This window comes from Drosophila teissieri, chromosome 2R, assembly GCF_016746235.2.
Source record: "Drosophila teissieri strain GT53w chromosome 2R, Prin_Dtei_1.1, whole genome shotgun sequence".
NCBI classification, from domain to species: domain Eukaryota; kingdom Metazoa; phylum Arthropoda; class Insecta; order Diptera; family Drosophilidae; genus Drosophila; species Drosophila teissieri.
The window spans coordinates 18643019-18669691 of NC_053030.1; the positions used below are offsets into that span (position 1 = coordinate 18643019).

Below are 26673 nucleotides of genomic sequence, written 5' to 3' on the forward strand. Positions count from 1 at the left end.
TACATTTGGCTACCGCATTATTGACCTGGCTGTGTTCGTCGGTGGTCACGTGTGCTGGCCCCGCCCCTTTCTAACGATTTTCCTTGTGGAGCCCCGAATGAAAAAACCCTTTGTCTTGTACTTTATGGCCACGTAAGGGTCGACAGCTGTGTTTGTAACCAATTTGCTACTGCACAGCCAAAAATACAATAAAACAAACAGCCAGACCCAGACCCAGAACCAGGTCGAAAAGAAAACATATTTTACAGGCATGTAACTGAACTCCAACTACGGCACACGGGTTGGGCATATTTTAAAGTTTTCATTTGCATTTCGTACTCGTAGCAAGGGTTAAATACATTCCACCTTTCATAACCATTTGCACCTGTCCGGGGTGAAGCAAGATGAAGCAGAAGAAGCAGCAGAAGCAGGCCCGAAACAACAGCCTGGCAATTAGGCTCTTAAAACAATGAGATGGTACCGGCAGAGTCTCCCTTTTGGGAACCAGTATCTGCTGTAGCTGGTATCTGCTGTAGCTGGTATCTGGTAGCTGGTATCTGTTGCCGAATCTGCATTGATTTGGGCGGCCTTAATTTGATGGCTATCGCTGGGGAGGAAGGCAACGCAATTGGCAATGGCATTGGCATCTGCGTGTTGGCGACACACGCACCAAAATTCCCGGGGCCAACATTGCTTATCAATGTTGCACAATCGAGAAAGAAGCCTGTGACGCACCAGCATAACGAGATACTCGCAGTATAACCAAGTTGGGCGATGGGGCACACAAATGCGGGAGGTTTCGGGTACTGGGTTCTGGGTTCTGGGGAAAAACAAAAAGAACAGCAGTACGTGGCGTAGACAATCAGACGGTAATGTGTGCAAAACAAATCAAGCCAACAGGACTTGTGATGTAATCAGGCAGCGAATCAGCCAGGGATGCGTCAAGAACTCTTCCTCCAAATGACGCAAGCAACTCAACGCCGCAATTCCCAAGTGTTGCAACGCAAAATGGCAAATTCATGTTCCTTATTGGAATTGATGGCAGCAGGCGGCGTCTGGAAAATTCGGGGTGAAAATCCATTATTAGGTGGTTCAACCTGCACAGCTGTTATTAACTCACTTATTGGAAAAATGATTGATATATGTAGCTGGTCATTTGACACTGGCAATCACTTTTTGAATATGTGCTGCTGCACAAGCACTCAAGTGTGCGCTCGAGTTCTTGTATTCGTATTCGAATTCAAATTCTCGAGCTCGGTGGTCTAAACTGCATTAAGTAATCTTCAATTTAGCACTTTTCTGCTGCCTTTTGCGGGCTTAGACATTTTCCAGAGAACGCTGCATCCCTGCATGAAATCACAATAGATCAAACTAATATCACATATCAGTCTCACCCATCCCAAGTCCATATTCAGACGGGCACACGCACACAAGTGCGACGAAGGGCTTGTCAGCGGGCCATCGCCGTCGCCGCGGGCTCAGACACAGGCCGGCACTGAGAAAAATAAGGTGTTACTCAGCATATGTTGTATCGCTGTATGTTGTATCTATGTATCAATGCTGTATGTAGGAGGATATAAGTTTTAAGAGAAGTACTGTTCGGTCGCTGTTCGAATGTATTAAATGATTTTTGAGTTTATCTTGGCATTTTTTTTCTCAGTGTTCCTTTGCGAGTTCGAGTTCGAAGCTGCAGGCGTTGTTGCCACCGACGTCTCCTTCTCACCATTTTTCATTTCATTGCGCCGCTGCACATGGCTGTCAACTGCCAGGCCAAGACGCAGATGGAGATGGAGCGGGAGCTGGAGAGGGAGCTGGAGATGGAAGCGGAGTCTAAGCCGCCCGCCAGTTCAGCTGCAGCCTCCTTCCACCAGCGAGTCCTTCGAAATGAGGATGGGTATGAGGATGGTGAGGCAAAGGAGCCGCGCGCCCGCATATCGATTTCAGCGCATTGTGCCCCTGTTTGCATACAAATATCCTAAGGACATGTCACAGAGACGCACTGTGCAGTCCGCTGTCCCCCAGCACAACCTCCCCCCCACTTCACAACGCCTCTGGCTCACGTACGCATGTAAATTGTATTTATGTGTGTGTGTGTGTGTGCACTCGTATTTAGAAGCTCCTTTGGCCCGCCCCGCACGCGTCCTGTTCGCCTTACATCCTTGAGCTGCTTGTGCTTGATTTCATTTGCTCGGGCAATTGTCTTCGCCGGCGTCTGCCTCGACTTTATTTTTGCCTAAAACTTCCACACAAATTCTCTGGCAACTTGTCAGCCAGTGAAATTTTCGAAAAATGAAAAAAAAAAATGCTCCTGTCGATGGTATTCTGCTGCATGTGGAAGGTCCTTTGTGCTTTTGTGCGTCGCGTCGCCGTTCTCTTTTCACGAAGACAGCGAATTGGCCTGCGAATTGGTGCCTGCCTGTGACATTTGATGTTTAATTTCAATAACTCAGTGCTCTCGCATTTTGAATTTTTTCCCTTCATCTGCCTTTTGGAATGCGAGTGTGTGTCTGTTGATTGGCCATGGAAGTGAAGGGCCATGAGTCCCGGATTCCAATTATAGCTGTCCAAAATAAGGACGAGTGCAAATTACACAAAATTCTACATCCAATAGAGCAGTCACACCGAAAGTCTTCGCATCCAAAATGATTTAAAATTATTCTGGTATATGAAAGGTTAAAGGAAATAACAAGTGAAATGCCAGTATTTTTAATTGTAAATCTAGTTATTAAAGCCTACTACTTTTAATAGCACAAAGTACTGTTTTTATAATATAATTGGTTTTTCCTCAAATGAATCCGGATTTTGGAGAGCTCATAGCCCCGCTTACAATTGCATTACAATTGCATTTTGATGTCGATCTTGTTGCTGCAGCTATCGCATACAGACACATTACTGGATTTATTTTCAAATTTCCTTTGGTTTCTCTCTGGTTATATGGTTATATGCATTCACCCATGCCCATGCCTCGTCGTATAATCCCCCCTCTATGAATTTCCAATATTATAATAAATGCCTCGAAATCCAATTACTTTACCACAATGTCCGAAATATATTTTGATTTCGTATTCCCATTCCCATTCCAGTTTCGGGCCCTTGGCTTTTGTGGTCAACGCACAACCAACCGATGGTGCAGCATTCGAAAACCCGAAAAGCCGAAAACCCGAAAACCGTAAAACGCAAGTTGCAACAAACAAAGAACTCATGCGGCTTGCAATTGTGAAGGGTCAACATTCATTCATTTTTGGGGTAAAATTTCACTTTTCCTTTTTCCCCATTATTCGGCTCAGTGGGAGATCGAATTCAAGGCTGCGGGGGAAATTGCCGGGCGGGAGGTGTGAAAATGCCAAAACAGATGGACATAGAAGCGGCACATTTCATTCACTGACTGCTGCTGGGAATTAATTGAGGCAGCTTGACAGCTGGCCTCTTCCAGCTAACCGGGCCCAAAAATAGACTCCTACAATTCCACCCAACCTGGCTTAAAGTCCGGCCTTAAAGGCCAACAAAACCAGCGGGGGGAGTCCAGAACCAGAAACAGAGTTGTCAGAGCTCGAAGTCTGTTAATGAGCATTCAACTGGCTAATTAATTTTATACATTTATTAAACTTTGCCCCGCCAGTCGCCGGTCGGCAGTCGGCAGTCGGCTGGCATCCCACAAACTATTTACCATACAAATCTAATTTTATCAACTTTGTCTTTGGCCGCTTAACTAGCTGAGTTGTCCTGTGTTGTCCTGTTCCATTTCTCTAGTTGCTCGGCCAGGACCTCCGCTGGTGGACCTCTTCTTCCTCGCCCAACTCCTGTCAAAACATTGTGACACAGTTCTGCTTTCTTACAATTTGCCCCGCTCTTTATTTAGCCACGTTTGCTACGGCTAGCGCCATTCTCTTGGCTCATTAACGTTGGCCTTTGTTTCGTCCTGTCATCGTTGTCGTCTGCCGCTGCTGCTGCTGCCAGGAAAAGCTGGAGGAAAGCTGGGAAAAGTGGGAAAGGATATAAAGGAGACAGACAGCTGGAGCTGAGCCATCCTGGCATTCTGCATCTATCGCCTTTGTGCGGTGGCCTTTGTAATTTATAAAAGTCCAGCGAACGGTCTTCGGCTATTCCTAATATCAGTTGAGCTGGCTGACTGGATGGCTGGAGCATGTAAATCAGGTCAAAACAATGCAACTGACAGTGAATTGTGCTCGGTTGTCGTCGTCCCCCACTTCCCCCCTCCCCTTCTCCCCCAGTTTGGCCCGTGCCACAATGACACATTCAGGACTTGAACAGTTTTACTTCATTACTGGTTACTCAGCAATTCATTCAGAGAACACAGCGACAGCGACAGAGACACACCTTGTGTCTGAGCAAGTGTCCCTGTTCGGGCGCCATCGCATTGCCCTTTTTATGGCCATGTCCTTTTGCTTATCCTGCCTGACTAATGACAAGCAGTGGTAGCCGAATCCTCTCCGCTTTTCCAACCTCTCGGCCTTTTGTCAACCACTTTGCTTCGACTTGGTAACGTCGTCCCTTTCGGCCAGGGACTCCTCTTCTTTTTGTTTTCTTGGCGAAAAACGAAAATCCAACTTACATGCAGGGGCATAGGACCCAAGTGGGCGTGGCCATAGGAATAGGACAGGCTCCTTTTTCGACTTGGGCAGGTGCTCTTCTCTCTATAACAAAGGCATAAATTATTTGTGCTGTCAACATGGCTTCCACAGCCCTCCTGTAAATGGCAGTTGGCCTGCGAACTCGAGCTTATTGTTTGTCTATTGATTTGAATTTGCCCTGGAATTATGCAAGTTATTTTATATCTGTATATATACCAACAAATGTTTGTTGTATCATAGTGAGGTGGGGGAACTGATGGATGTTTAATTGTTATGGATATGCACTGTAGACTTAAGCAATCTGTAACTTCGATTAAAAACGTCTGCAGATGAATGGGTAGATATATGGGATCGCCTTTTGAAGTATTGATTGCTGTCCGATTAAAATAAATTGCTTTTGGCAGTATAAAAGGATACTATAGGTAGTATTACACTATGTGATAAACTCTACTAACTAAAAAGGTTACTTTTATTTTGTTATGGTATAATTAAATTCACGTTTTCAGCTAATGAGTCTTTATAATTACAGATCTGTTGCGCGTAAAATGTCATTAGGCAATGAATGACAAGCAAGCACTTTGGATAATTGTAAAATTTATCGATGGAAGTAGAGCAAAGAAAGTTAAATGCGTTTCACAATGGCCACCTTATCTGCTAATGAAACATTTTGAGCACATTACTAATATAGCTGAATTTTTAATAAATTTAATGATTCACAAATGCTGAAGTTCATGATTACCACATTACTACAAATTCGTTGCTAGAACTGTGCTAATTTGGTAAATTATTCAGCGCCGACCTTCGTTCGATGTCAGCATCCTCGAATATATTGCGGTGATTATGTGAGATTAAAAGGCTTCTGAAATATCAATTGGGGATTCGGCAATGGACAGAGAGGCCAGAACAAATGGCATGCAAATCAATTGGGCGAGTGTGAATGGCTCAAACAAAGCCCAAAAATTGTCAAACTCTGACCGCATCTAAATACAATAAATGAATAATTGATTTGTTGTGGGGGAGCAGGCAACTAATTGCGACTAACTTTGCTGATTTGTGTAGCAAGTTGCTGGCCCAACTCCCAGCTCCCACATTCACACATCGCAAATGGCAAATGGACTGATAATGGAATATAATTACAATCGAAAAAGGGAAATTTGTTTGTGGAGTAATTGTCCGTATTGTGCGTAATCAAATTTTGATTCATCTCGCAAAAAGTGTAATTGCCTTAATTGCATTCCCCCTGATTCCGATTCACACTGATCTGGTATAAAAGCCGTCAGTTTCACGGAAATAACCAACAGTCGAGGTTTTCTAGTGAATCCGGAACAGCTTTAACCAATATATCACCGAAAATGAAGTTCACCCTTTTCTGTGTTGCTCTGGCTGCTCTTATGTCCATGGGACAGGTACTGCTACTTTACGCTAAATTGGATGTGTTACTGATGGAAATCTTTTTTTGTAGTGTAATCCGGACTTTCGCCAAATAATGCAGCAGTGCATGGAGACGAACCAAGTGACGGAGGCCGATCTCAAGGAGTTCATGGCCAGCGGGATGCAGAGCAATGCCAAGGAGAACCTCAAGTGCTACACCAAGTGCCTGATGGAGAAGCAGGGCCACCTCACCAATGGCCAGTTCAATGCCCAGGCGATGCTCGACACCCTCAAGAATGTGCCCCAGATCAAGGACAAAATGGACGAGATTGCCTCGGGCGTGAATGCCTGCAAGGACATCAAGGGCAGCAACGATTGCGACACCGCCTTCAAGGTGACCATGTGCCTCAAGGAGCACAAGGCCATTCCCGGACATCACTAATGTTTTTTCGGTTCCAAAGCGTTGCCTAGTTGCATTTTGTTAAATAAACTTCAAGTTCAAGTTTAAGCAAAGTTTATTTGTATAGATAAGTCCATGTCTTTTAACCTTCGAAGTCGATGTAAAAATCTCAAAATCCCAAAAGACAATCAATTGGAATTTAGCTAAATACAACTGCGTCTATAATGCAATCACACAGGAGTTTTCTTCATTTCCAGAACATTGCCTATCATAATCTAATCGATAATTAACCAGGTGCGTCACATTGAACGATTGCCCATAAACTCCTAGCCCAAAAACTCAGGTCAAAACAGAATGATAAGCCAACAAGAACTACCAGAAATAAGGAAGAGCCGGAGTTAAAGAGTTGACTTGGCTGCCACATTCCGTGATTTATCAACTCTCGAGATTCTGGGAAGCCGTCATTGACAACCTGTTTCCTTCGAGCCAACGCAGCAGTGTGTGTTGTCTACGAAAATCATTTGTCAATTTTAATAAGTTTAAAATCAAGATAATTAAAAGAGAACTTCGAAACAAAGGGGGGGCTGCTGCCTGGCAACCGAGAATGGTGGCGGATGGAATGCGGGATGTGGGGATGAGTATCCTTTCCTTTTCTTTGGAACACTGTGACACCAATTACCGCTAATAAATCATTTCACGTGTGAGACTCTCCCGCCTCTGCCCACCATCTATACATATACGTACCTTTCGGGTAACATATGAGCTGCGCTTAATGGCGAAAATCGGGGCGAACGGGGATTGTATGGGGATCGAGAGCCAATGTAACCATAGAAGATGTTACATAAATCAACGCCGCAGCAGCCTGCAATGGAGGAAGACAAACGCGGTTCGTTGCACTTGTCCGCCGGAGGAGCGGAGTGGATTCGATTCCCGGGCATCATTCTTGGCAGAGATGGGGATACTTGGGGTATACTTGGATATACTTGGGTATATAGTAGAGTGTGAGAGTGAGGAACCACGGGACCGGCAGGTTGACAAGTCGGCAGCGACATGAGACAACAGAAACTGAGAAAGAAAGCCAAGAATTCTTTGAAGGACCCAGCCCAGCAATGACAATTTGAAAAAGAATCCCTGCTTCTTGTTTGAATTGAAAGGTCGCAGTTGGAGATGGCGATGGCGATGGCTATGGCTATGGAGTTTAGAACTCGAAAAAAGGGAGTTTGGGGTCGTAGTTGGGACCTGGACTTTGGGGCGTTGTCATGACAGCCACATGCATACAAATTTTACCCACTTCAAATTGTGCAGCCCGGCCATGCATATAATGGCTTGGCCTTTTATCAACTAACAAATACCAGGCAACAAAAAACTTTCCAACGATGGATGACTACAGTTGCAGACGAAAGGGGTGTTGGGTGGGGGGCCTTGGAATTGCACTGGAAAACTCAATTTGAATATTGTTGGACTACGACGAAACAAGAAAGGAGAGCCAAGACGGGCTGCTCCAAGACGTACATACATACCACATGATGAAATGCAGTCAAGTTAAAAAGTGTCACTTGAGTTATGAGTTCATTGTTTGGAGTTACCAAGACACCGGCCAGCCGAGTGGGGGATAGAGATGGAGTTGGATACGGATGATGATGGAGCAGGCTGCTTTTCAATGGGATATTGTTGGCCAGTCGCTGGATATACATAGTTGAATTGGCCTGTTCTGGCCTGGTCTGGTTTGGTTTGGTCTGGTCAAAAAGGATTGCTGGGTGGTGGTGACGGGATGACTAAGGCGATTGCGGTGGCTCGGAAAATATTGTGGCGGCTGTGTAGTTTATTGCCAAGTCAATCTGCAGCTACAATGCTGCCTATGTTTCAGCCGGGTGGCTTTCGGATTAATTTGATCCCAGAGCTTCGATAGAGACTTCCAAACGCTAGAACTAATTCTGCAGATAAGTTCCTTCTCCCGCCCTCGCACCGCACAATTGTCACCCCGAATGCTCGGTTTTAGTTCAACACTTGCTGGGTTTTCCTGCCGCTTGGTTTTATCGCAGTGTAGCGATCTCATTTGCTGATCCGCTGTCAGCGATAACGGGTGTGCGATAGGAAAATAATAGATATGCCATAGACATGGTCGTATGAAGTGAATTTCAATTTTGAAAAATTGCTTTCAAATGTGTGTGTGAAAAACGGAAATGCTGCGTTACTTCCCCTTTCCCCTTTCCCCTACCCCCTTTTGTGTTTCCTCTTTTCGGGCGAGGAGCGTGCGCCCAAATTAGAAAGCAAATGGCAGGGAGGAGGGGTTCGTCCAATATTTACAGCCCGAAAAGTTGACACTTTAGTTGCTGTTCTTGCACATTATGTGCGGGTGCACGTTTGCCGCTCGGGGAAAACTAACGGCACAGTCCCGCTCAAGATGCACGGGCACGGCGATCAGATACTCAGATACTCGTATATAGGTCCCCGATCTCGAACCCCCTGGTTCACACCGAAAAAAGTCCCCGGAGGGCGCTGAAGACCCGAATTAACATATGCAAGAGTTTTATTGCTAAATCCTTATTATGTGGGAACTGGCGCAGTGTATCTCATTGTCGGAATTTAATTATCGGTTGCATGTCAACGCCTTTTCAATACCTTCATTATGCTCCTGGGTCGCGGCGCAGGGTCATAATTAAGCGCGCCTAAATATATACATTTTTGGTGAATTCTAATTTTAATTGCCGCCACCGTCTATTTCGGTTCCAATTCGAATCTCCAAGCCGCCATGGAAACCCACGGCTGTTGAATAGAAATGCAGATACACGGTAACTGAAATTTTATTTAAATTACCCGGATGTTAACAATTTTCTGTCCATGGGCCTTGATCGCACAGTAGCATTTGATTTATGAATATAATTTCAGGTTGTACCAGCAACTGATCAAAAGTAACGGCTGGGCAGAGGCCATGGGAAATTATTGAAAATATTGTAGAAATAGTATACTAACTTTAACTACGTTACATAAATTATTCTGAATTTTGTAAAACATTGCTGCAATATTTTGCAGTTAACCAAATTCCACTGCAAACTTCAACTCAATTGCGTAAATTTTGATCTAAGTAATCATAGAAGTGGCTTTTGGCCGTCGAAAGATTTCTTTTTCACTTTTTTCTACTCTCAAGTGGCTTAAAGCCCAACCAATTCCCCAAACTACCTCAATGGCAATCGTGTGTACATATCTCTTTGCCATCTGATGCCTCGCAGAATGCCAGAAAAAATATAAGAAAAAAAACACGCCTAACCAACTCAAATCAAGCAATTGACTAAGGGGGCCGAACTTTGTTGTCAATCAAATTGTCGCAAGGGCCGCACGCAAATTTATTAAATCGATATGCCGTCAAAATTGAAAGTGGTTGGGTATGGCAGGTCGGGGAAATGTGAATTGTGAAATGGGATTGGTTAGCTGGAAAATCCCTGCGATGTCAGACAGTTGAAAGCCCAGTGCAAACATTTGCCTTGATTGCACTCGATATGCGATTCTCCATTGGCCTTGGCAATGCCGAAAAGCAAATATTTGAATGTCGTGAAAAATGGAACAGTTGTGGGTGGAAAATGATGTGTGCGATGAGGAATACTCGTACATACGTCTGCGAAAGTGGGTTGCATAAATTTATTGTTATTACAGGCGATTTTCTAAAATAATTAATAGCAAGTGTGCGAGGTTTCTGTGGCTGTCACCAGCAGAAATTACAATTACAAGAACAGTTACATTGCGCACAATGGGCCATTTCAAATTGGTAGGATGGTGGGATGGTATGATGGCAGGAGGGGTAGGTAGGGGGTAGAAATCGGCATGGTGTCCGGCAATTGTGCATTTTGTCAATGGGAATTAAATTGGCAGTCGTCGACTCTCAGAACGTCCACTCACACCACCGAGAAGGAAGTGACAGCAGAGAAATTTTGGCGGTGGAATGGAAGTGGAATGGGAAGTGGAATGGGGAGTGGGATTGGGAGTAGGATTTCAAATGCTCGAAACGGCAGGATGTCAAAGTTCCTAAAGGGACCAAGTCCGGGTGGTTCAATTGTGGGCATGTTGAGCGGTCTGTCCGCAGCGCACAGGATTCAGGATTCAGGACTTAGGACGCCGGATTCAGGCTTCAGGATTCGATCGTTCAGTTGGCTGGCCATTCCCATCATTAGCGCCTGTACGTGTCAAATTGATGCTGTTATTGTTCTCCCCCAGCAAAACTGTGTGTGTGTGCCTGTGTCTGTTTCTGTGTATGTGGGTGTGTGTGTAAGTATGAGTGAGTGTGTGTAGTATATATCCTGGAATGGCCGTGAGTACTATTTGACATTTAGCTTAGCCGCGGGTGACAAATTTAATGGACGCGCACCAAGTTCTTTTGTTCGATTGAGGGTGCTGTTTCAGCCAGTCAATTGTTGGGATGTCTAATTACTGTTCTATATTCCAGACATTTGGCATAAATATTTTGTAAATACCAGCCGAAAAGTGGAACAGAGCTCAGATGGCAGCATTCCAGCCGCAAGATAAAGGTATTAACCCTTTCTGAGCCGAAAAGCTGACAAGTGTTAAGGCGCTCAGAATCGTGACATACCCATTGCACGTACTATTCATGGTTGATATTTGAATTCCATAAATGCTTTACCACATTACCATGGGTACAACATTTATATTCTTCAGAAGAAATATTTGATGCTTTCGTTGTGATTTGCCGTGCACACTCTGCTGGTATAAATCAATTAGTTGTGGACAGTTTTCCACGTTGAAATCGAGCTCGTAAATTAGAAATGTGAAAAGGCGCACACAAGTTTTGAATGAATAAGCAAAATGCATTTTGGCTTCAAGTTACCTGCGCTGCTACGTGGCTTGGCCATATCTCAGATGGCCAAGCTTCTGGGCCCGCTCTCAAATAAATTATTTTTGATTGATGTGGCTCGAAGAGACCGAGCACGTGCAACCGACTCGTTGAGATTCGTCAAAAACTCAACTCCGCAGGACCGGGATGATGATTAAAATGCAGCCAAGGTTACGTGTGGCGTCCATCGAAAAAAAATATCCAGCGAAAGAAATAACACAAAAAAATATATGTTTTAATTGTCTCGGTTTTTGGGCATTTGTTCGAGTGAATGCTTTTTTGTTGCTCGAGGGGAGTAAAATACTCACTCGCACATATGATTTTTGAGTTCTTCGAATTAACGAGCTATGGACGTGCACGGCATTCCACTGGAAAAGTCTATATGAAAATTCTGAGTAATTTATTATACGTTTGCCTTGGTGCTGGGCAGTGTTTTGCGGCAAACTAGTTTAGTGACGCCTTGTAACAGTTCTCGGGAAAGCGGTCAACCAGCCAGCCATTCAGAAAGTCGCTAAATGAAAAACCCCAAAGCCCATCCAACACTACAGACTTGCACGTGTCCAAATTGCAGACACACTCCATCTCCCAGAATCCCCTACCTCACCTCCATTCAGATCCCTTCAAAGCGATTGAAGAACCATTTCGGAGGGTTCTTAAAGTGGTGCCATAAATGCGATTCGAGTGCGCCTGGCCATGTCCCATATCCCTGCTATCTAGTTGCTGGTTTTATTGGCCCACTCGTGTGTAATTGCTATTATTTTCAACGGCCAAACAGTTTGTTTCGTCGACGGTCTTCTTGGAATTATGGCTCATACTTGCCGCTTTCCCGGGAAAACTTGGCTGCCTGGCTTTGCCTTAATAGTTACTTGGCTTAAGGGGTTTTATTCATTGAACACAATTTAATGGCGGTTCTTCTGGTTGTTTATGCCCATCGCTATATCACACTGTAACTGGGCAGCTGCAATGAATTCGTATCTCTGGAACACTTTTCCAAATGAGTTCGCTTAACTGCAGCTTAAGTTTTAAACTCGAATTACTTTTTACCGCCTACTTTGTGCAGTACGGTTAGAAAATTCGACCAAAGAAAGAAGAGGTGCTATAAAATGGTTCTAAAGCTGTTATCAGAGGTGCAAAAGTAGGACTATGAGATATATACACACATAAGTTGAGTTCTTACTAGAATTGCAAGTATTTGTAGTAAATTAAAAAGTTATTTGCCGAAAGCAGTTAAAGTCTATTTGGAAAAATCCATTACAGTTGTTGCAGCCTTGTGCTGCTACTTTTCCAGCTGCCTTTCTGCATTCTCCTTGCGAAGAGTCGCCTAACACTTGGAAGCACTGTTGCCACTCACATTCGCACAGTCATCGCACGGAATCCCCGGAGACAAAAGGCTTTGAATACGGCTTCGATTGCCCGGCACTTGTTCAAGTTTAATTGGAAAACGCAAAATGCAATATTTGCTTACGCTCGAATCCTGGGATTCGAGTAGCCATGATTCGGAGGCGGAAATCGGAAAGCCAGGCCAGAGTGGGCTGTATGGACTGTATGGGCTGTATAGGGATTGTATGGGTGAAAACAATCAATAGATCAAAACTGCACACGAGGCGCTGCGCTTGTGCATCCAATTGCAATCATCGAGAGCAAAAGGGAAGCGGCACAAGAAACAAAATATGGCCAAGCAAACGCGGTCTCAAAAATCAGGCAACACCACGATGGCGATGCCGATGTGGATGAGGATGAGGACGAAAGTCAACAGAAGGCAGAAAACTGGCTCGGTTGAGAACCTGAAGCTGAACCGGAGGAGCCACAGTGAAGAGAGAGCCAGGCGATGACTAAACAAAGTTAGACAAGATTGTGCAACACACAAAACAGAGGCAGCAAAAACTGCAGCTCGCTCGCCTGCATTGTTTGCAGGGGAAAGTCGAAAAGAAGGAAGAGGAGCACCTTCTCCTCTCCTCCCAACTTCCCAATCTTGTGCTGCCAATGCAGAATCTTCTGCCCGTCCCACTCACCTGTTAGTGCCAGCTTGTTGGCACTGCCACTGCCACTTCCAGCCCAGTTGACTTAACGTGAGTTGAGCTGCCCGAGTTGCCCGGCGAGTTTTGCAAACTTCTTGCTGGCTGGTTGGTTGGTTGTCGGGTTGGTTGGTTGGCCTGTTGTGATTGTGTGCGGCATAATTGCATGCGATTATGCTGCCCGCTCAGCTGTGCAATTTATATCATGGGAGCAGCGGACTCCACACTGGGTAGCCCCCCCCTCCTTTCTGCCCAATCTTCACACTTGAAAACTGCCAACAAGATGCAGGCATCCTGCTATCAGCCAAACAAAACGGAGTTGTGCAGCACGACACTCATACTTTGTATGAGGAACTAAAGTATATTACACTGTTTATCAACTTGTTGACGTGGTTCTAAGTTTACGCTCAAATTTTAGTAATTTTCAAAAACTGGATTGATGTACAAGTATCTCATACCAGAGTCAGCGATTTCTTTGTACACTCACACCATGGTCTTCAATGCAAGTCGGTTCTTACATTTGAGTAAGTGAATCCGAAAGACTTAAATATGCCCAGATTAAACCGGCAACATGCCACCACTTTAAAGTCCTGCCGGATTCTAATTCCAATTTGGCAGCAAACGAGCCGAATAACGACCTGCATTTGGCCAACATTGATCCGATTAACTTGCTGGGACAAAGTTTGTTGTCATGTTGCGTTGGTCACGGCAAAGCCATCAATAAAGGCGAGTAGATGCAATTTGGAGAATTTCATCAATCAGAGCGATTGCATTTCATGCTGCATTTTTGCCCTGCAAAACGAGCCCGTTAATGAACAAAAAGGAGACAAAGGGGAGTTGCCTTTGTCAAAAGCTCCATCAATTCGCTGCAGATACGGTTCCTATGATGGCTAGCTGTTCACAGGCTCAAAAAAAAAAATAAATAGAAAATACAAAAATAAAATGGCAAAGCTGTTCCACTGTGCGGTAACCGCTTCGATGCCATACCCCCAAAAATCGGAATCGGAATCGGAATCGGAATCCTCCTCACCCTGTCTGTCAATTTCAGCTGCTGCTGCGGCACCAGAAAATTTGTTTTTAGTTCGGCTTTTGGCCAGCAATCCTGTGTCCAGCCGGCATATTTTATATCGGTCTGTGCGGCATTTGCCATTTCACAATTTGTTCGGGATTGCCATCTCTCATCTCCCATTCCCCAATCCAAAAACTACGAATTTCCCCATTGACTGACCCTGCCTGCATTGAAGCCCGGCGTCTGATAATAGAACTGGTCCATGGAAATCGACTTTGTCCGGGCTGCCGGAGCCACTACTAATCGAAAAGTTGTGCCCTGCTCGTCGCACTTTAGTAATTAAACTTTGCCAACTCATTTTATTGCCGCTCTCTAATTATTTATGCATACATCAGCGACTGCACTTCCAGCCGTCCGGCAGGCTGACAATTTATCACGCAATTTAATGCATATTTAAATGTCATAACTGCGCACTATAAATCGAAATATTCGAAATGCAGAGATATCAGCCAGATAACCCCTGTCCCGGGTGCAGGCATAAATATTATAAACACATTCCGAACATTGCCCCAAACATGAAGACATCTGGGAGATACATGACTTCATGGTGGCATCGCCGGAGATAAGCTGCAGTATGAACTACACAGCTCCATGATAACCCGCAATAAGAAGAAATACAAGAAATGTCTTTGTTTCGCTGAGCTACACTATCGCATTTGGGAGCGAAGAATATATGAACAGCCCAGTTGCGCATAGGAACTCTCATATTCATGGTCTAAAAATCTTTATTACATTAAAAACCAAATTTGATAATAAACTTACCTGCCACTACTTTATAGAGCAATTATATGTATGTAAATGCAGTTTAAGAAGTTGCACTGCTTGCCACTTTAGATATTCTTTTTCCTTCGATGCATTTGTATATTTATCCCCCCTGAGCAACATTTGTGATTCAAATGCAATGTAAACATATATTAAGAAACATTGTTTGCCTAACTCTCGGCAATTCTTATCCCTTCCCGAGTTACAATCCTACTCCTTGCCGAGTTAATATCCCTGTAAGTACAGAACTCACTCCTTGGCCGATAAATAAGTGTCCTGCAGCATTTCAGGAAGCCACTCACACACACAAATGTGCTTATATATTAGCTTGCCAGCATTTTCACACTCAGCTGCAGGAGATGTGGAAAAATAGTAAAATGGAAACAAGTTGAACAAGTTTTCGACACCTCGAAAAAACAATGCCAATGCTGTGTGCTGTATCTTAGCAGGGAGTCAAGTTCTCAAGCTCAAGTCAAAGGTACTAACTTAGTTACATGCGCTCTCTTTGTCACTGAGGCTGGACCTTCAGATATTGGGGGTGGTATTTTGGTCGAAGTGGGTGGATTCTCCGACTGGACATTTGCTTCGCCCCAGCCTCCTAATGAAAAAGTTCTTATGAATAATAAATGCATTAGAGAAACTTCCTTTCACATACAACAAACAAAAGTTCCATCTACGGTTAGAGCGATGGCCCCCGAAAAGAATGTTTTATGGTTGGCATGGGGCAGCAGCAGAAGCAGCAGCAGCAGTATTCATAAATATTACATTTTGCGTACGCAACTCCAGAGGTGGCAAATGATTCACTCGCCACTCGAGAACTTCTCTTCGCCAGGCGGCCTTGGCCATCTACGTATGTAGCTCGTAAGTATTTCGAATTGTCTAAACAAAAACTGCAGTTCTTCTTCAAAACAATCGGAGACTATAAATAGATACGCATCGTAGTGCGTTCTTTGTATCTTTCGGATGGTGGATATTCATCTAGTGCAGAGTTCGGGGCAATGTGTTAAACATCTTTTGGCGTTGACAAAATGGCATGCCGCTTGATTATCAGCTGCAGCTGCGGCAATTACAAGATGCCGAGATGCAGAACTCTGGGAAGCAGAAAAGTATCCGACGGATATGCATGCGGCGCGTGTGAGTTAATGGTAACAATAACAATCTCCCCGGATTGAGGGGGTATCCGAGGGGAGGGGCGCTGGTTCGACGGAAATCTCTGCTTAAACTATTGAGTAAAAGAGAGCAGGGAGAGTTTTCAGATGCGAGATGCAGAGATACGGATACTGAGATGAATGAATGAGATTCAGAGAGCGAGAAGTCTGGAGTTTTGATGGTTTGTTTGGTTAATAGTTTTAAATTCTTCATAAATATTTCAAAAATATTTATTAAATAAAAAAATCTTAAGTATAGACTAATATAAATGAATGCAAATATGAGTATAAAGGAGCATATAAGATTTGAAACTTAAACCAGGCGATTTTATAGCTGTAGAACAGAATAGGCTTCATAAATTAAAATCCAGTTCAATTCTACAAATAATTATTTCAGTAAATTAAGTGATAGTTTTTTAGTCTTTGCGCCACATCGGCATGTCCTGTCAATAAAGCCCTTAAAAAATATTAATTAATATCGCTATAATTGTTGACTTATGTGATTACTACCTATTGACAATAGCAATTTTATTCCCTATTGAATTTCAAGTTGCTATTTGCTCTTGGTCAATGTTTACGTTTGATTCACAAATTCAAACAGCAACTTCACTCAAAGTATCTCTTTCACTCAAACGATTTCCTCTCGCATCTCGTAGCTTCTCTCACGAACAGTGGCGCCATTCCGCCAAGCAGCGGCGGTAAATGCTACTAAAATCGCTCTCTTCTTCAGCGCTCATGCGCCATTGCTCGGCGGATTCGTTCGTATCTGCGAGATACTTTGCCGTCCGTGAAAGCGGCAACTCGAGACTCAGCCGTCAGTTTGTGGCAAACCTGAAAACAGTTCGAGTGCGAGTGCAGTACGGTTCGGACGTGTGGGCCACGCACAATTCAATTCGCAAAACGCAGAGTTAGCCAAATAAGAATATTGGAGAAAATAAGAGAAACAGCCAGCAGAACAAGTGAAAGAGAAATTAAACGAATGCGCTGAATGTGAAAAATTCAAAAAAAAAAAAAGGAAAATAATACACCCAGTTTAAATGTGCGCTTAGTGAAACAGTGGCCAGGAAAAATGTCAATTGACCAAGAGTGAAAAAACCACACGAAAACCACGCGAACTACACCCCTTTCAGGTATCTGCAAGATACAGATACCCAGGCCCCCCCCAAGCACAAAACCCACAACCATGGCGGCAATCCTGCTGCTCCTGCTCGGTTGCTCCTGGTGCCTAGCGGTCGAGTCCGCCCTGGCGCCCAAGGAGAGCGAATCGAGTGCCAGCGCGATGTTGGGCGCCGGAACAGGAGCCGCTGCCACGGTATCGCTATCCGGCGACTACTCCTCGCTGCTGTCCAATGTGCCGGCCGCCTCGCCGGTGCCGGCCAATCCGTCGCAGCACAGCGGTCCGGCCAACCAGTGCTCCTGGTCGTACAACGGCACCAGTGCGGTGCACTGCGCCCTGCGTCTCATCGAGCGGCAGCCTGGTCTGGATCTGCAGGGCGCCGATGGCAGCAGCCAGTTGACTATACAGTGCAGCGAGCTCTACCTCTTTGAATCGTCACTGCCGGTGGCAGTGTTCGCCAGATTGCAGACCCTGGAGGCGCTGCGTCTGGACTCGTGCAAGCTGCTGCAGTTGCCCAACAATGCCTTCGAGGGATTGGCCACGCTGAAATCCCTGCGCCTGAGCACCCACAACAGTGAGTGGGGTCCAACGAGGACCCTGGAGCTCTTCCCCGACTCCCTCGGTGGTTTGAAACAACTCACCGATCTGGATCTGGGCGACAACAATCTGCGTCAGCTGCCCTCCGGCTTCCTCTGTCCGGTGGGCAATCTCCAGGTGCTGAATCTCACCCGCAATCGCATTCGCACTGCCGAGCAGCTGGGATTCGCAGACATGAACTGCGGCGCGGGCTCTGGCAGTGCTGGCAGTGAACTGCAGATCCTGGACGCCAGTCACAACGAGTTGAGATCCATCGGCGAAAGCTGGGGAATTTCCCGACTACGCAGATTGCAGCACCTGAATCTGGCCTACAATAATCTATCGGAACTTTCTGGGGAGGCGCTAGCTGGTTTAGCTTCTCTGAGGATAGTCAATCTGAGTAATAACCACCTGGAGACACTGCCGGAGGGACTTTTTGCTGGTTCCAAGGAACTTCGGGAGATCCATCTGCAGCAGAACGAGCTCTACGAGCTGCCCAAGGGACTGTTCCATCGCCTGGAGCAACTTTTGGTTGTGGATTTATCCGGTAACCAGCTGACCTCCAATCACGTGGATAACACCACCTTTGCCGGCCTTATTCGACTCATTGTGCTGAATCTGGCCCATAATGCGCTGACTCGCATTGATTACCGCACTTTCAAGGAGCTGTACTTCCTGCAGATCCTGAATTTGCGAAACAACTCCATTGGCCACATCGAGGATAATGCCTTCCTGCCGTTGTACAACCTGCACACCCTCAACCTCGCCGAGAATCGCCTGCACACCCTGGATGATAAGCTATTTAATGGGCTGTACGTACTGTCCAAGTTGACGCTCAACAATAATCTCATCAGCGTGGTCGAGCCTGCTGTGTTCAAAAACTGCTCGGATTTGAAGGAGCTGGACCTGAGTTCCAACCAACTGAATGAGGTACCTCGTGCCCTGCAGGATTTGGCCATGTTGCGCACTCTCGACCTGGGCGAGAATCAGATCCGTACGTTCGACAACCAGAGCTTTAAGAATCTGCACCAGCTGACGGGCTTGCGGCTGATAGACAACCAGATTGGCAATATCACCGTGGGCATGTTCCAGGATCTGCCCAGGCTGAGTGTTCTGAACCTGGCCAAGAACCGCATCCAGAGCATCGAGCGGGGATCCTTCGACAAGAACTACGAGTTGGAGGCCATTCGCCTGGACAGGAACTTCCTTGCGGACATAAATGGTGTGTTCGCCACACTGGTTTCACTGCTGTGGCTAAATCTTTCCGAGAACCATTTGGTGTGGTTCGATTACGCATTCATCCCGTCGAACCTGAAATGGCTGGATATCCATGGAAACTATATCGAGGCGCTCGGTAATTACTACAAGCTTCAGGAGGAGATTCGAGTAAAAACGCTGGATGCCTCGCACAATCGCATCACGGAAATTGGACCCATGTCGATTCCAAACACAATAGAGCTGCTGTTCATCAACAACAATCTCATTGGAAATGTGCAGCCCAATGCCTTTGTGGATAAGGCAAATCTGGCCCGAGTGGATCTGTATGCCAATCAGCTGAGTAAACTGCAGTTGCAACAGTTGCGAGTGGCTCCAGTGGTGGCACCCAAGCCATTGCCCGAGTTTTACCTGGGCGGTAATCCGTTCGAGTGCGACTGCACCATGGACTGGCTGCAGAGGATTAACAACCTGACCACCCGTCAGCATCCGAGGGTGATGGATATGGCCAACATTGAGTGCGTGATGCCCCACGCCCGCGGTGCTGCAGTGCGTCCTTTGAGTGGCCTGCGTCCGCAGGACTTCCTCTGCCGCTACGAGTCGCATTGTTTCGCCCTATGTCACTGCTGTGACTTTGATGCCTGCGACTGCGAGATGACGTGTCCGAGTAATTGCACCTGCTACCACGACCAAATCTGGTCCACCAATGTGGTCGACTGTGGCGGCCAACAGACCACGGAGCTGCCACGGCGCGTTCCCATGGACTCCAGTGTGGTGTACCTCGATGGCAACAACTTCCCTGTGCTGAAGAATCACGCATTCATCGGGCGCAAGAACCTGCGAGCCCTCTACGTGAATGGCAGCCAGGTGGCGGCCATACAAAATCGCACCTTTGCCAGCCTGGCCTCGCTGCAGTTGCTCCATCTGGCCGATAATAAGCTGCGCACCCTGCATGGCTACGAGTTCGAGCAGCTTTCCGCATTGAGGGAGCTGTATCTGCAGAATAACCAACTGACGACCATTGAAAACGCCACTCTGGCACCGTTGGCCGCCTTGGAGCTAATCCGCATTGATGGCAACCGTCTGGTTACTCTTCCCATTTGGCAGATGCACGCCACCCACTTTGGCACCAGATTAAAATCCATCAGCTTGGGCAGGAACCAATGGAGCTGCAGATGTCAGTTCTTGCAGGCCCTCACCTCGTATGTGGCGGATAATGCCCTGATTGTCCAGGATGCCCAGGACATCTACTGCATGGCCGCCAGTTCAGGAACTGGCAGTGCTGCCCTGGAAGATAGCAGCTCGAGCTCGGGATCCCTTGAGAAGAGAGAGCTGGACTTTAATGCCACAGGTGCTGCCTGCACTGATTACTACTCCGGTGGCTCAATGCTGCAGCATGGCATCCCAGAGTCGTATATTCCCCTGCTGGCCGCTGCACTGGCTCTTCTCTTCCTGCTCGTGGTCATCGCCATGGTCTTTGCCTTCCGCGAGTCCTTGAGGATCTGGCTGTTTGCCCATTACGGCGTTCGCGTGTTCGGACCACGTTGCGAGGAGTCGGAGAAGCTCTACGATGCCGTGCTCCTGCACTCCGCCAAGGACTCGGAGTTCGTGTGCCAGCACTTGGCCGCCCAGCTGGAAACCGGACGACCACCACTGAGGGTCTGTCTACAGCACCGCGACCTGGCCCATGATGCCACCCACTATCAGCTCCTGGAGGCGACAAGGGTCTCCCGCCGCGTGGTCATCCTGCTCACCCGCAACTTCCTGCAAACGGAGTGGGCCCGCTGTGAGCTACGACGCTCCGTGCATGATGCCCTGCGTGGAAGGCCCCAGAAGCTGGTGATCATCGAGGAGCCCGAGGTCGCCTTCGAGGCGGAGAGCGATATTGAGCTGCTGCCCTACCTGAAAACATCAGCTGTGCATCGCATCCGCCGCTCGGATCGCCACTTCTGGGAGAAGCTGCGCTACGCCCTGCCCGTGGACTATCCCACATTCCGGGGCAACAACTACACGCTGGAGCTGGACCACCACAACCACGAGCGGGTGAAACAGCCGGCCAGTCCCGGTCTGCTCTATCGCCAGGCTCCGCCACCCGCCTACTGTGGCCCAGCGGATGGAGTTGGTATTGGAGCTGGGCCACAAGCCGTACCCGTGAATGCCTCTGTGCCCGCGGAGCAGAACTACTCCACGGCCACCACGGCCACACCCAGTCCCAGGCCGCAGCGAAGAGGAGAGCAGTCGGGATCTGGATCGGGTGGCAACCATCACCTGCACGCCCAGTACTACCAGCATCACGGGATGCGTCCGCCATCCGAGCACATATACTCCAGCATCGACTCGGACTACTCGACCCTGGACAACGAGCAGCACATGCTGATGATGCCGGGCGCACCGGGTGCACTTGCCATGGAAGCAGCCCAGCGGGCACAGACCTGGCGACCCAAGCGGGAGCAGCTGCATCTGCAGCAGGCCCAGGCCGGCACACTGGGCTCCAAGGCGAGTCAGTCCGCCCATCAGCAGCCGCAGCAGCATCAGCAGCAGCAGCACCAACAGCAGCAGCAGCAACAGCAGCAGCAGCAGCAACAAAATCCGACAGCCGTGTCCGGACAACAGCAGGGACCCCATGTCCAGGCGTATCTGGTGTAAGGACCTCTTTCTGGGAGAGTGACAGTGATTTCTTTAGGGACTGGTTCCTGTGCATAATCTTAATTACTAAAATATATGTGCGAGTTAAGCTAAGCAGGGGGAGGGAAAACAAAATAGAAATGCGCAAGTTGAAGTTGAAACTATCCAGCCAGATTTTAACGTATATTATTTTGTTTATCCAGTGTAAAGTCATTTTAGATGAACTAAACAAACACAGCGCACACAGCCCCAAGGAACGAGATACAAGATACAAGCTGCAAGATACAAGATACATATGCAGTGGGCCGAGGGCCTCGGCCATGTCAAGTGTGTGTGCATCCAAGAGCGGGTAGGGAAAGTGAGAGCAGGGATGTTACTTACTACAATGCCATTTCAAAGTTTCAAAACTTTACCACACCAAACTTAGTTTTCTCCCTCGCATGAGCACGAACTTTTGGTCTTCATCTGGCATTTGCTTAGCCGAGAATTGCCCGAGGGGGGAATTTGTGATAACTTTTTAATATGGTTTTAATCAGTTGGACTCTCCAGTACCTCGAGTATAAAGATGGAGTTTCCATGGGCGAGCTGCACATTTGCATTCCCAAATTGATTGTTCAATAATTGACTTGGTAATGGCCATTAACCCGAAATAGCTATGTATCCGCGCATCTCCAGCATCCTGCATCCATTTGTAAATAGCTCTCAGTACCGTATTTACTGCCCAAACATAGATATACACACATACACAGATGCAGATACATCCACACACACAGATACAGATACAGATACAGATACAGTTACAGATACAGTTACAGATACAGTTACAGCTACAGATACAGATACACCTTTAAACAGTTACAGATAGGAATTCATAACCATATGGGGATAATTCAATAATCACATTCGAGTACACATGTAAATTGCATGCCGCAGCCGTAAAATCGATAAATGCATTTGTCAAGTAATCTGTATGTAAAAAGCATAAATAATTAGCTAGCAAACCGAGCAAACCTGCAAGATAACTACATCGTAATAATGATAATATGTGCAGATGGTGGTAGATGGTAGATGGGCGGTGAAGTGAACAGAATCCGAAACAGAAAAGCTCATTTTAAACACTTACGCTTACCAAAACTAACGATAATTGTAATAAAAGTTTAGCAAACTGGCGCGGCGCATACACAATATGCATAGCTAATTATATATAGTACATACATACATATATTCATGGATATATCAATGTGCGTGTCTGCATGTACGTGACTGTGTAAAGTAAAGCAAACTACTGATATTAAAGAACTACTATGTATGAGGTATACTTTATATACATATGTATGCTCGCAAGTACGCATATATCTACGCATATATTATACGAGTAAATGTTTAACAACTGCCTATAGAAAGTACGAAACAGAAGAGCATTTATTTCAGCACACACTCACTCACACACACACACACACTCGCCTACTCGTCATTAATTAAGCAAATCAGTTTGAAACTATTGAGATTTAGAAAAAGGGGTGTGAAAATGAAAAGGAAGGCACCCCTCACACACAAGACACTTGTACCAGTATATGAAAAACCCAAAACTGTTATTTAATTTTATCATTTTGTAATATACGTCGATTGGCTCTAAGTTTAGTTCTAGTGCAGCTCTAATATAATTGTATAACCTATGGATAATTCAATTTTGTGAATACAACTATTTATATACTCTATATATACATCTAAAAATCTATGTACGATTACGACAAACAACAAAGATATTTTTCTGTTTCGCCAGCGAACAATGCAAATGAAATGAACAACTTTTTTAAAACAAAACAAAAACCCAAAAACTGTGTCGATAAATGGTTTGTGGGATTGTGGGATTGCTCTACCATTTCCAGCTGGCTTTTTGCTGCTTTTGCTTTTGCTAATTTAATTCATCATGCACATGAGTTGCTGTTTTGTAATCCTCACGCATTTGCAGGGGCGTCCGCGGAGGAGGGGTTTTCGGTCGGCGGCCCGTCAAAGTCAACGGACAAACGTAGCTCAGCTACAAGCCGCCAGAGTGATAAATCATTTTTTTTTCTCTATGTATGTATATGCATGTATGTATATAAACCGACACACAAATGCGCAGCTACGCAAGTACCATACAAATCAGCCCCCTTTTCCATCCAATTCAGATGGTCCATCATCATCTATAGCGCCTCGAAAACCCAACTTCCCTATCTCCCAGTCTCTCAGCCTCTCAGTCTCTCAGTCTCCATGTCTATCTGTCTGGCGGTTAAATGATGGCTGTTTCCATTTGAAGGGTAACAGAAACACACTCGTACCTGGGCTGGAGTGGATTTCTATGACGCTTTTGGCATTTATGCCGGGCCAACTCGAGCTCAAGGGCCACAGAGTTGTAAATACTGGTGAAACAAATCGAGGAACTTCGTTTTCCGTATCCGTATCCGTATCGGTATTTCTCAATTTCTCATATCGACTACACTCGATTTCGATTGCCATACAGTTGGGGAAATCAAAAGAAATGGGGGAAACGCTTTTATTGAGTCGGTGAGGGGGGAGGGGGGACCCCCATTCAACTGCATCTGCAATTGCAAAGTTTTTTAATTTTCTCGAACAGAAGAAGCGTTTCGCACTGCACACAACTTGTAACTAATAGAATTACACAACCGGGCAAAGATACAATGCAACACTTGTGTACCTAGAATCTAGAATGCTGATGGGGGGAAAGAGAATTTTTTGGGGGGTGGTGGTGGAAAAATCGGAAGCCCTAGTTAAGGAATTTTTGGAAAATTTCATTTAACAATTTCCTAATTGTTTGCAGATACGCATCTGCTGTCGAGTGGCATTTTCCCCGGGGAGGGTTTTTCCCCAGCGCTTTTCTTCCCAATTCCCAGTAAAATCAATAGCCAGCTCTTTAAATCAATGCTCTAGTTTTTCCAAGGAAGTTACCAGAAGTAGAAGCAGAAGCCTGGCAAAAAGATATTTCATATTGCCTGATCAAAATTCAATACGTGTTGCAAATATCGGATTTCCATCAAAACAGAAACAGAAACAAAAACAAAACAGTCGTAAAAAACATCGAGGGTTGCTGCCGACTCACATACTACATACGTGTGGCATAGGGGGCGGTGAAAAAATGTATAGGATACATCGGCCTTTGCTCGCTTATTATGATAATAAATTTTTATGCTGCAAGAAATAAAAGAGAGTGCGGAAAAAAAATTAAATAAAAAAGTATCAGACACACACACACACACACAGAGAAGGGCCAAAGTGAATTAAATTGAATTGAAAACTGTTTCCCCGATAAAGGGCCCAGTTCTCAGGGGCAAGTTTAAATGCCCAGGACCCTACACTTGCAATCAAATTATTTAAATGTAATAAAAAAGGTCCGGCTAAATATTTGCCTTGGCCTGGCAAAAGCTGGCAATGTCAAATGTGGGCCAGTCATTCAGATTTCCTCTCAATGTCAGCTTTCAGTCAGATATATATACATATATATTCGTATATACATATATATATATCTTTTTGTGTGCGGGGGCAAAACTGGGAAAACGCTTTTCGTCACGTTTTCGTCGGTAGAGCGCACAGAAATAGGCAAATAAATCTGTGCGCGCAACGGGAAAATTGAAACGAAATGCTTGGTCAGGCTTTTCTATATATTTACACCTATATATATATACATATATATCTACTATATAGGCGGCAATTTTCAATTTCTAGCTGATAAGCAACGACGCCAAGGTGATAAGTTCATTCTGACAGCTTGCAAATCAAAGTGTCTCTGGGCCTTTATTCCGCTTTTATATCTTTTACTTCGGGGAAAATCAATTTAGGCCAGACAATGATTGAAGTTTTTGCGTGGGACTTGGCTCACATATTTCACTGTTTTATTTTTTGGCATAAAAAACAACGTAAGTCACTTTTAATTATACACGTCCAGATTGAGCAATGTTTTCAAACACATGAATTGTTGAACAATTGTGAAAAATTACAAGCCCAATTGATTTTCATACATGATGCGCCTTGGCAACAGAGTTGTGGAAAAGTGCTGCCACACACTTTGAGTTCTGGCTCTAGTCCACGTAATTAACCTTTTTCTAAAACTTTTCGCCTGTATTTATAATAAGCCATATAATGCGGCCAGAACGCAAATGTCGCAAGTGCCAACAAATGAATTGCTCCAGCAACTGAACGACCTTACATACATACATATAGCCACACAGATATGTCCTTAAATATATATACATACATACTCGTATACTTGCTGGCTCGTCGTACATGTGAGTTTGTCATAATTTCACGTCCATTGTCAGCATTTATTCAACACGGCGGGAAAGTCAGAAAAAGTGGGGGGGAAAACCAGGACGGAAAGGACTGAAAGGACGGCAGACGACATTTATGCTTTATCCTGGCTGGTGTCCTCCCTCCTCCCTTCTCCACCCATTGTTGTTGCTTTTCTGGGGCGTAATTATTTGTTTTGGCTTGCTGGGTTCATTTACTCCACCGAAAAGAAAATACCCCAAAGGAGTCACACTCGGTGCGGTGTATGTATTTGCATGTGTTTCTGGTTGCTGTGTGTTTGTTTGCCTGCCTGCGTCCTGTGCACATGTGTTTTAATTTCTGTTTGTTGTCTTTCCACAATACAACAATAAAAACAAAAAAAAAAAACTGTAACACTTGTGTCCTCTTCTTGTTGTTTCTGGGTTAAATTTTCAACTCAGCCCTGCCGTGGGTTCAAACCAATTACAAATTAAGGGTCACCTATTCCAACTGATTCTAGCGAGGATTCGGGTCCCAGAGATGCCTCTTTTTGAGAGAGATACTCTTGTCGTAACTATTTATCTTGGGAAACTAGAAAATCAATATCTCGCTGTGGGGCTGAAAAGCTTTAAAGTGCGAGCTTCGCTGGCCGGGGGAAATGGGAAATGGAGCTGGAAAAACCGGTTTAATGAGCCAGG

General features: G+C 45.5%; 2 protein-coding genes across 2 annotated transcripts; both read left to right on the forward strand.

Moving 5' to 3' along the window:
- The first annotated feature begins 5908 nt into the window (after positions 1-5908).
- LOC122614322 (general odorant-binding protein 56h) lies at positions 5909-6384 on the forward strand. Its single transcript, XM_043788884.1, has 2 exons — positions 5909-5977; positions 6034-6384. Exons 1-2 carry the CDS (start codon positions 5924-5926, stop codon positions 6382-6384), a joined length of 405 nt encoding a protein of 134 aa, XP_043644819.1. The 5' UTR covers positions 5909-5923.
- A 10978-nt stretch (positions 6385-17362) lies between these two features.
- On the forward strand, positions 17363-23456 carry LOC122612892 (toll-like receptor 7). The gene has a single exon (XM_043786761.1). The coding sequence runs from the start codon at positions 17363-17365 to the stop codon at positions 21731-21733; it is 4371 nt and encodes a 1456-aa protein (XP_043642696.1). The 3' UTR covers positions 21734-23456.
- Positions 23457-26673: the final 3217 nt, after the last annotated feature.